The 11,171-nt window shown below is 45.8% G+C and overlaps 2 protein-coding genes across 2 annotated transcripts; one reads left to right on the top strand and one right to left on the bottom strand.

The window, feature by feature from the left end:
* Positions 1-17: 17 nt before the first annotated feature.
* BYT42DRAFT_579844 (Dbl homology domain-containing protein) lies at positions 18-2,553 on the top strand. Its single transcript, XM_051569433.1, has 5 exons — positions 18-1,517; positions 1,579-1,683; positions 1,747-2,109; positions 2,168-2,264; positions 2,324-2,553. The coding sequence occupies exons 1-5, from the start codon at positions 195-197 to the stop codon at positions 2,428-2,430; spliced, it is 1,995 nt and encodes a 664-aa protein (XP_051420331.1). The 5' UTR covers positions 18-194; the 3' UTR covers positions 2,431-2,553.
* A 561-nt stretch (positions 2,554-3,114) lies between these two features.
* On the bottom strand, positions 3,115-10,766 carry BYT42DRAFT_501247 (uncharacterized protein; the record flags this gene model as incomplete). The annotated part of the gene is made up of 5 exons (XM_051564755.1): positions 3,115-10,062; positions 10,141-10,285; positions 10,349-10,419; positions 10,485-10,609; positions 10,670-10,766. 5 exons carry the CDS (start codon positions 10,764-10,766, stop codon positions 3,115-3,117), a joined length of 7,386 nt encoding a protein of 2,461 aa, XP_051420330.1.
* Between the last annotated feature and the right edge of the window lie 405 nt (positions 10,767-11,171).

Genomic DNA, 11,171 nt, shown 5'->3' with positions numbered 1-11,171 from the left:
ACGACGCAAATGGAGCACAAGGATCTTTTTCCAAACGCACGCCCTCATATTTAAAACGCCGCCATCGAAATTTTCTTCCTTTTTTGAAACGGCGCCACTGCCGAAAGAGCTAGAGAAAGCATCCAAGGGTTACAAAATTTTGACAGAAACATTCTACAATATTCCTTCTCGCTCTTCCCACCTATTTCTCCTCCATGCTGAAAACAAAACACAAGCATAAGGATAAGGGAAAAGTAGAACCTGCGCCTTTAAGCATCGATACGTGTTTGACGTATGGGTGCGGTGCCGGTGCTTCCTATGAACACCAAACGCATTTGTCCGACAGGATTGCTCCTCCGTCTCCAGCACTTTCCGATACGTCCAAACCTTTCGACGAGAGCAGTAGCTTAACGACGTCCACGATGAATTCTATTCAAAGTTCTGGCGAATCAGCCGCACGAGATCGTAGCAGCAAATCGTCATGGAGCTCTCTTTTACAGCCCTGTGATAAACCCAAGCAAAAGAAACCGTCGTCATCCGCCGAATCAAAAAGTCACCAGTTGATCAGCCCCACATCCATCCATGATTCCGATCGTTCTGATGACTCCTCATTTGCCTCTACTACATCTGATGGACCTCAGGTTCCGTCTTCACATAGCAAGAAGACGCAATCTTCTTTCTTTCGACGACGTTGGCCTGTGCATATTAAGCGACAATCGACATCATCACCTCTGGAAGGTCTTGGATCCGACACTCTCACTTACATGGCCACACTTCCCCCTCATTTTACTAGCAATGTTCCGTACGATGGCAACCTTTTGTATGGACCCAGACTTCCTACGAAAACCAGCGAAGCTTCGTCTGAGACAGATACATCTCAGATCAATGCAGGGGAAGTTTCTCCCACTAGCACTGATGAAACCCCACCTTCGTCATCCGCCAGCCGATCGTCATCCACCAGCCGGTCGTCCTCAATTGATCACGTAACCTCGATTTTCAATGAGGCTTCTTCCGAATCCCATGTACAGGTTGCTACTACCGATGATATCCCATCAAAGAAGAACTTGGCTCCGTTGTCGCGTCCTGGTTTGATTCGACGACGGTCAAGCTGTCCCGGCGGTATCTGTCGCAAAACCTCCTCTCCAGCACGTTTGTCTCCTGGTGAGACATTGGATGCTGCTCATGCTCAGAAACGCAATCAGTCTCGGCCGTGTAGCCTATTGCAGAAGAAGCATTCACGACGTAGTTTTGCTGACCGAATGAAGACTCGATCTATCACTGGCGAGTCGGATCTCTCCTTCACCCTTACGAGTGCCACGTCGAATGAGGACAAAAAACTGGGGATCAGCGATGTCGTGGATCCCATATCCAGACGTCCTCTCTTGAGATTTTCGTCAATGAAGCCCCGATCTGGTCACCAGCGACGTCGTACTTCTACGAAACGCGAAATCAAGGCTCTCAAAGTCTGGCATGAGGCTCTTGAAGATTCTCTCAAGCAACAGCACCCACCATCGTCCGGTTTGGATTACGAAACTATGGTAAGCAAACATCGATTCTTTCCTGGATTTAAGCGTTCTGTACCTAACCTTTTAAAAATAGGCTCCCGAGAAAAGAGACAAGGTTGCCTTGACACGCAAATTCATTCTTCGTGAGCTCTACACTACAGAAGTGACGTTCTGGAATCAGTTATACTATGCCAAAGTCGTAAGTCGATGATTTTAATGCTCGAACACTCTTGCATTATGCTTATTCCATGTACCGTTTTAGATCTTCCACGATCTTTTGATACGTGCGATCGAACAAAATAGCCCGTTTGCAAGGCCAGAGGATGTGGAGTATTTTTCCAACTTGTGGGACTTGATGGAATTTTCCTCCAGCTTCATACAACGGCTACGTTTAAACGTTCAATATGAACCAAAGCTCCTGAATCCAACGACATCCCCCTTTGAACCGCCCGAGATCGATATCAAGTCTGTAAAGTGTCCGTCCGATGTCCTTGTCGGTCAAGCTCTATGCGACTTAGCTGAAGATCTTGTCGTCTTCCTACGATGCGCTATTGATTACAAGACGAATCGCAAGATGCTGGACACCAAAACAAGTGGTAATAAACTGTACATGGCATGGCGCGATGTAAGTATCCCAAGTTTTATAGACTATCAAAACCTGTTTTGCTGATTTGAATATCTAGAAATTAATGTCGCGTAAAGAAACCCGACAATTCACCATGTCCGACTACCTCATTATTCCCATTCAACGTGTTGCCCGCTATGGTCTGCTGTTAGCAGGTATGTTATGCTTTCTATTTTGGGATCATGGTTACAGTTTTTAACTCTTGCTTTCTTAGATCTCCTAAAGCATACAGAGCCTACCCATCCAGATTATTACGAAATTTACAAAGCCCATAAGCTGGTCACCAGTCTGGCCACGGCCATGAACTACGCCCAAAAATAATCATTTCATTTGACCTTAATTCCCCATCTATCATAAGTAATTTAATGTATTTTACCTACCAATATCAAATATCTAGATAATTTTTACAACCTACATTTAGTCGTAATAAAAGGTCTTCGCAATCCAATTTCTTCCTAAAGAAAAAAAACCGTGTTCGATATGACATGATGAACCCCCCCCCCAAAAAAAAACGATCCCGACTAAGGACGACAGAGCTTCCCTCGCCATACAGGACGCTGTATGCGATATTGTAAAATGTTCTTTGCTGCGTTCGCGTGTCTGTTCCACATCATTCCGCAACTTTCATAATCGAGAATGCCGGGGAACCGATCATGCTATAAATGCAAAGAAAAAGTCATCCCACCAGCCGGGCATTACGGAATACTTTGTGTAATGGAGCACACCCTGTAATACAGTGGCACAATTGCTGGTATGACAAACAAAATTTGACAGCAACCAATTTTCACGTGAACGATGAGGTGTTTATGCCACTTATCAACCCAAAGACCGTGTTTTTTTTGGATGATCCTCTCCGTACTCCGACAGACACAAATTTGAAAGAACCTTTTTTGAATGGTATAAAACCTTCATTGTATTGATCATGTGATATTGATACGTCTATATTTACAATAAATTCTAAAGTGAAAATGAAAAAAATAAATAAAAAGAGGTGGTTCCGGAAAATTAGGCAGCAACAAAGCTAAAGTATTGTCGTAAGGCATCAGATAGAGCTTCCGGCAATGAATTGATATCGCGCAAGACCATAAAGTAATTGAACGGGAAAGTTTCCAAGTAAGAGGTCATTTGCAATGAAAGCTTGCCGTTCACCGTGGTGTACTTCACGTTTGTCATGTTGAGAATTGAGTCCTTTTCCGGCTTGTTATCCACCACGATAAAGATGATCATAATTTGATTTTCCATCGCTCGTCGAACCAAAGCTTTCAATGTATCATGATCTTCGCAAATACCGTCGGAAATAATCAATTGAAGTTGCCATAGTTCGGCGTTTCCGGGTCCACTGGATCGTTTAGAGTTCTCAAACAGGGAAATGGAGGTTTCCACCAGATTCTTGACGTACGTCTTCTGTTGAGCAAATGTAAATTGTCGCAGGACTTGAGCACCAGATTCAGATGTGAAAGGTTGATCAAATGGATGCAATAAACGGATACGTTCACCAAACGAAACAATCGAGATATCACCGACTTCCAGTTGAGAAAGCGCCTTGGAAATAAGAGATAGAGTTTCATACGCAAGCTGAACAGAGTGAGATTCGGACATGGACTTTGAATCATCGACAGAAATCATCACTTGGTATTGACGTTTGCTAGGCTTGGTGCGTCGTAACCAAATCTTGTCCTTCTTAAACTGACTTGCAATATATGGAATAATCTTCTTCATGTTCAACCGCTTGCCGGTACGGTAGTCACCCTTCAACTTGGTCGCCAACGTGGGTTCAAGAATTAACCGAAGTTGTTCACAAAGTCCCATGGCCAGATCGTGCGTCAAGTTCTCGTAACCTTGCCATAGTTCTCTAGCTTTGTTGATGTCACGTCCTTCGCCACGCCATTCGGACACCTTCGTCTCCAATTCGTCTCTCATACGTTCGATATCTTCTTCTTCCAGCGGTTGATGGGCAACCACCGACTCGTCCACAGTCAAGACATCCGGTTCTTCAAGGCTTCGTTCGTTCGGCAATTGTTTGCTAAGAATCGCTCCACCCATATCGCGTTCACCGGACATTTCTAATGTGTCACGCGCCAACGGCATGGTGTCGACTTCGGGATCTGTAGGTTGAACGTCTTCGGATTCACCTGCATGTTGCTCAGTGTCTTCCATTTCTTCGTCCATCGCTCCCATCTTCAGATCTTGGACTTGATCAGCAGCTGCGTTGCTCATGGTCTGCATATCATGCGCTTCTTCATCGTTTTTGACATATTCGAAAGCATGATCTTCATTCACTTGAGCTTCATCGGCCTTGGTCTCGTCCTGTTTCTGCTGATCATCCGTAGCTTCTTCTTCATCTTCGTCTTCAGCGTCTGCCACATCAGCTAGTCGTCGACGCCAGCTTTCCAACGCATCACCAAGACTTCGTTGAGGATTGGCTTTGGATGGTTCTGCTTTTTCTTCTTCATTATCGCCGGTTTCATCTTCTTGCTGAGCCTGATTGGCACCCCGTTGAGCGGCGCCCTTCTCTTCACTACGTTCATCTTGCTTCATATCGGCTTCAGCGGTTTCGGATGCTTCATTTTCTCCTTCTTTTTGACCAGTCGAACTCATACTTGCTTTGCCCTGTTCGCCTTGAACACCAAACTGATTATCCGCTGTAGCATCACTGTTAGGTTGTTCGCGATTCTGGGCCTTGTTATCGAGCGCCGATTCTTCGTCTTCTTCTTCTTCAATAGTACCGCCTCCTTGCTCAGCGTCTCCGACCGGCTGCTGTTCTTCGTTCTCAACTTCTTCTTTTTCTTCTTCACCTTCCGTCTTCATCTCATCTTCTCCCGTTTCGTCTTTCTCCATTTGCGCGGTCGTGTCAGCCATTTCCTCATCCTCGGCTTGGGCATCATCCGCTTCGCCTTCTTGGATATGATCCAAGGGATCGTCATACTTTTCGTTTTCGTCTTCTTCATCTTCTTCCATTTGATCGCCTTCGCCGCCTTGCTCGGTATCCATTGCATCAAAGAAATCTTCTTCCTGTTCGTTATCTCCACCTTCTTGGTCTTCGTCGCCATCGAGATTCATATCATCAGGAAGGTCTAAGGTCTCCGCTTCGGGTACTTCGGCATTGAATTGATCGCCTGGTCGGTTTTCGGGGCCTTCTTCATCTTCTTCTTCCATATCTTCGCCCTCACCTTCACCTTGCTCATCTTCATTCTGCTGATCCCGCTGTTCTTCGCGTTGCGGTTCTTCAGACTTCTCTGGTTGTTCGCCCTGCTTACTGGGATCCTGCTGTTCTTCCTCCTCCTTTGCAACGATGTCCGCTTCCTTGGGACCTTGAGGCTGAGCCTGATCGACCGTTTTATCGCTTTCGTTCAGATTTTCTTCACCTTCTTCACCCCACATTTTGTCGTCGACAGCATCAGGATCCATATCGTCTACGTCACCAATCTCATCATCCAATTCTTCTTCTTCGTCTTCTGAATCTTCTTCCTGATCTTGATCTTCGTTCTCATCGGGCTCCACATCCTCCAGCGTACCATCGAAATCGTTCTCCATCTCCATGCCGTTCTTTTCTTCCTTCGTGTCTTGCTTTTCATCTTTGCGTTGCTCTTCATTTTGCGTACCGAGCACTTGTTCTTCATCTTCGATTTCTTCAGTGACGTCTTTGGTACCTTCGCCTTCACCAATACCAGTACCAGTAGCGGTGCCATCGGCATCACCTTCTTCTTCATCGGCCGCTCCTTCAGGCATGCAGAATCCCTTGCTGATAATCACACTGAACGAATTGATCAAGGCGTAGGTAAGTTTGGCCATGGATTTGTGATGTAAAACGATTTCGCCCAATGTATGCTGTACGACAAGCATGTATTGCTGAACAAATGGATACACTTGCTGAAGCAATCGTGAGATTTCGCGAGATACACTGGATGCATCCGCTTCGTTTGCCTTGTTCATGATTGGCGAAATAAGGTTCAAAATCTCCACACACCGTCTAGCGATCAAATCCGTATGCAGGGCTGTGGCCAATGCATGCTGCTTTTGATGTTGCAAGCGGATATAGTTTTCGGGCATATCATCCGCGTCGTTCTCCTCTTCTTCTTCTTCCTTCGATGGTTCTTTTGAAGCAGCAGGTGCATCGTTTTCGGACTTTGACTTTTTCAAATCCTGTACCGCAACCAAAATGGCATCAATCACTGAATGGACCTTTTGTTGCAGTTGCAAGACAGAAATGTCATCGCTTGCATTCTGGACAGTGCTGTTGGGCTCGTCCGTACGGATGGATTCAATGGACTGAATGATCGGGTAGATGATGTGACTTGATTGTTGAGCTTGGTCCACGATTTCGATCAAGGACGATTCGATTTCTCGGACGGTCTGACATTGCATGTCCATCATTTCAACGACATCTTCTGACAGCAACGCCACATCAACATCGGTACTAGCGCGAGGGAACAGATAGCGTTGGACGTAACAGTTATCGGTGGCTTTCTGGATCTTTTGGACAGTGGTACAGATGGCTTGCATACGAACCACCATGGAGCGAATCACTTCATCATATTCGGCCTGCACCGTAAAGGTGGCGAGCGCTTCGGTCAACATCGATACAAGATCATCAATGGCCATCTTGTGCGCGGTCAAACGACAACCAAGAGAAGTGTTGGCCGAGATCGACTTGTTGTTCGTCGTTGCATCATAAACGGCAGCCATTTGAACCGAGAAACCTTGCAAGACGAGTATACGCTCTTCCATACGCGATAAAATGGTACGTTCCTTGAGAACCAGCGAGAACATATGTTCCGTAGCACTCATACTACGCTCCACTTCCAAGAGGGAGAGATCCTTGCTAACTTGTGTAGTGCTGATGGTGCGCAGGTGAGTCAATCGTGCAATGCAACGGTAGTAGTAATCGTTGGCTTTGTTCCACAAATCAATCATATCTTGCGAAACAACGCTGTATGTCGACAATGGCTCTTTCTGCAAACCTCGGCTTTGCGTTATAGCATCCAACGAAGCCACATGTTGACGGAACAGGGCCGACGTATCCGCATTTTGTTCAACAAGAGTACCGGCGCGCCATTTGAGACCCAATCGGCGCAATTCTTTCAGAAAGTCCACGAGCGCCTTCTTCTTTAACAACTTTTGGTTCTTGACAAGCGACTTGTTCTCATCCGTCATAATAGCAGGAGTTTCCTTCTGGAACTCCTTGATTTGCTGAATGATGTTCGTCATGAACGTTTCAAGAGGCAATTCTTTCTGTTGCTCGGCGGTCACGAACAGGTCAGATCCACAATACGATCGCATTCTGTTCAGTGTCGCGGGCAGGTTGGCCAAGTGCTTCTTCAACGCAACCGATTCATCCAAATTCATCACAGATTCAGTCACAGGAATAGATGTTTTCGTGAGCCATAAGTTGGATCGACCCAATTGATCCGCAAAACCGTGTTTGATATCAGCATTGTAGCGCTTTTCATCGCCATATTGGAACATGGCGTGCTCTTGATTGTAGTTGGCAATCACCGTCAACATGGAATTGTTTAGCACTTCGCGGTATTTTCGAATGCACTTGTGGAGTTGACGATGCGTCTTTTGAGCACTCTGTCGAAGGGCATAAATATTGACATCTTTCCAGCTTGCAATCTTGACAAACTCCTTCAGCTCCTTTTCAATGGGTTTGCGCAACTGTGCCAACATTGTGCGAGCATGATCCTTGAACTGAGAATAGTACAGATACACATTGCGCAGGATCGTGGCGGCAGTACTGTGGTTCGCCTTTTCTTCGGCGGAACAAGCGAGCTGGGCTTGAACCTTGGACTGACGGTAGAAACTGTTGATCATCGTGAGACGGGGTTCGAATTCGATCAAAGAGGCAGACTGAATAAAGTGATCGAGGGCTTGCAAAAGTTCCTGCGTCTTCTTCTTATCATCTTCTTCAGCACCACTTTGGAATGACGTGTTGTTGACCGCATCATACAGATGGAACCACCATTGGAAGGCCGCATTTTGGCTGTACTGTTCTTGAGCAGCCAACAACTTTGGCCAGCAATTCAGTTCGAGTTGGCGCCAACGAACAATCAACGCAATCAACTCTTCGCGCTGTTCCTTCAAGGACACGTGCTTCGCAGCATAGGCTTCCCAATCTTCTGATTTTTGCAGCAATAATTCAACACCGATGAGGAACTTCGCCACAGGCGATACAATCGAGAAACCAAGCAGACGATCAGAAATGTTGATCAATTGTTCAAGAATAGCATGTTCAGGCCATTCGGAAGCAATTTGTTGCACACGCGCTTTGAATCGATAGATGATCGGCTGCACACGCTTAGCTTCGGCGATATTTTCACTTGTATAGAAATCATAGATATCGTCACTCGTCATGGCGAATGAATCTTCGGTTTCAAGGCGTCGAAGTGCGAGCGACGCCATACGAAGATGACCGGCGTTGCAAACGAAATCAGTAGCGAGGTCAAACGCAGAGGTGGACATGGAACGCAATTGGCCCGCGATATTGTACGACTGCCATGCTTCACGATCCCAGGTATTATCAGTTCGCAAACAGGCATCTTGATGGTAAGTACTGAAGATCACTTCGTGGAGACGACCAATTCGTTGGATATCGATATCATCCAGGACAGATTCTTCTTCCACATCGCCCGGGGCTGCCGAAACAGGCTCGGTTCCCTGCTGTTGATCATCGATCGTCAAATCGGCAAAGTCATCATTGAAGTTGGCAAACATCTTCTTCATATCGGCTTCATCCAATTCTTCCTCGGTCAAAGGTTCGTACTTCTTTGCGCGGGTCTTGTACATCGATTCCTTTTCAGCTTCTTGCTGACGCTTGTATTCTTGAGCTTCCTTCCATACACGAACAACTTCGGAACAAAGGCCGTTGATTGCTGTGAGATCCTGAGCTTGAATATATCCGTGCGAATTGATCGTGATCGTTAGGCGCTGCAGAACAACAATAAGGAATCGCAAGTAAAACATCCACTTGCGGCTGGTGGACGATCGGTTGAAAATGATGGTCTTCACTTGCTCCAGAGAAGCAGGTTCTGCCACCGTATGCCATCTTAGATCACGGGCGCGACGACCGACATCGGGATTGCGTACAAGAAGTTCCGTAATGCAAGCCAGGTTTTCGTTCAGTTTATCACTGCGGCGGGCAGAGGTCATGATTCTCAAACCGTACTTGATGTCACCAACAGCAACAATCAATGGCTGCAAGACATCTCTGTAGAGCGGGAACTTTGAGTGGACACGTTCAATGAACTGGAGAGCATTGCCTTGCACCAAATTTTCGCGTTGCAACACCGAATCCGCGCCATGTTCTTGCAAATCCTTGAGAAGCTGTTCGACGTTATGATCCAACATGCTCTTTTGTAGGTAGCGCAAGTCCACAAAGATATCTTCCAGTTGCGATTTCTCGGGTCGAAGCGAAAAGGTGGTCGAACTTTGGGCAAGCTCCTCGTTGACGGCGGCAAGCTTGACTTCGGATGAGCGAATAGCAGCATTTGTGTGGTTACCCGTGGCAATATCTTCAATTTTGGTCCGCACATCGATCGAATCCGAATATTCCTGTTGTTTCTTCAATAGTAAATTGACGCGAAGACGAGGTTCCGAAGTAGGATCCACAGGATAGTCAGGGATATACGACGTCAAAAATGTCAATCCGAGCAACACTCTGGATTTGCCAGCGGTAGTATAGAACATGGCATCATCACCGTTTCGGTAATGCTGGATGGCTTGCAGAATATTCGAAATAGCGTCTACAAAAAGTGCACTGAACTTGACTTGCTGAAGCACGGTGATCATCTGATCGAGAACAACAAGCGCTTGACCGTAAAGAGCACCTAAGCGAGCTACAGTATACATGTTGGACTCGTACAAGCCTTGCAGCAGCGGCAACAGCTGATCCAATCGTTCGCAGACAGTTTGGTAAACGTTGGTATCCATCAATTCAGCTCCAGCATTGAGTAGCTACAACACATCGGTATTAGAATAAGGAGGATTCACACAGGTATAGCGTTACGTAGAATTTGATTCATAATATCATACCTGACGAGACATAGAAACCAGCATAATTATCTCCAGGCATCGTTTGTCTTTTGCATTGACGTTGACGGCCAAGTATTCTTTCAACGATTTGAGCTGTTGCAACGCGCTTCCGTAAGCATCGACAGAGATCTTATCAACCGAGCTCCTATTATTTGTCACGTTAACCACCTGATGTTATAGAAAAATGATTGCTGGTGATTGCTCTTACAGTATATTAAGACAGGCCATCGTTTCCACGCTTTGGAATAAACTCAGCGGGCCTTCGGAAATACCGAGATCCTATTGGCCAGATATGTAAGGGTTAAAAAAGACAATGAATGAGAAAACTGGATGTAACAACTTACGACTTCAGCGGTTCCAAGTTGATACAAGTTTTGCTGGAAAATGCTAGCGCGCCACATACGCTGATACCACGTACGAGTGGCATCTTGCAGTAAGCTTGGTAAAGCGAAAGCCAACTTGTCACAGTCTTTTCAAGAAAGGATGATGAGAATGTGGCAAACAATGAAACATGCCTGCAACTACTTACCAGGCGAATCCAAGAGCCAAATTAATCGCTGATATGCAACGGCATCCTGCGGTGGACGTGAAGTTTTCTCTAAGCAGTTATGATGGAATTGACGCATGACTTGCAACGTCTCGGGAGACATCTTCTAATAAAACCAACGGATTAGCGTTCAGCTATCGCTTCTCCATAAACTCGTTTTGAAAAAAAAAAAAAAAACTTACATTAAACGAAGGATTAAAAGCCAACATGTGAAGAGCTGTGAGAAGTTCCATTTCATGAGCGATGCTGCTGTAATCAAGCAAAGGAATAAGTGCAGAATCCCACACGTTCGTCTTGGCAGAAGCGTCATCAGTGGTTGCTTCTAATTGCCGACGAATATACTATGACCATATATAGTGAGCATAAAGGACATGCAGTAGATTAAAAGAGTTGCTTACTTCAGGTAAATGCTTCAAAGACTTGGCAATTTTCAGAGCATCGTTATCTTTGCTGTTATCGATAGCGTACAAGGTGGCGAGACCTT

The sequence above is a fragment of the Radiomyces spectabilis genome (assembly GCF_025331425.1).
Source record: "Radiomyces spectabilis strain NRRL 2753 chromosome Unknown BYT42scaffold_11, whole genome shotgun sequence".
Classification (NCBI taxonomy): Eukaryota; Fungi; Mucoromycota; class Mucoromycetes; order Mucorales; family Radiomycetaceae; genus Radiomyces; species Radiomyces spectabilis.
This window is presented reverse-complemented; position numbering and strand designations above follow the sequence as displayed.

Bases quoted from the DNA above. Each gene is read 5' to 3' on its own strand.
- BYT42DRAFT_579844 (XM_051569433.1), top strand. From the start codon at position 195: ATGCTGAAAACAAAACACAAGCATAAGGATAAGGGAAAAGTAGAACCT. The intron at 1,518-1,578 runs GTAAGCAAACAT...TTTTAAAAATAG, and splicing joins GTTTGGATTACGAAACTATG to GCTCCCGAGAAAAGAGACAA. The intron at 1,684-1,746 runs GTAAGTCGATGA...GTACCGTTTTAG, and splicing joins AGTTATACTATGCCAAAGTC to ATCTTCCACGATCTTTTGAT.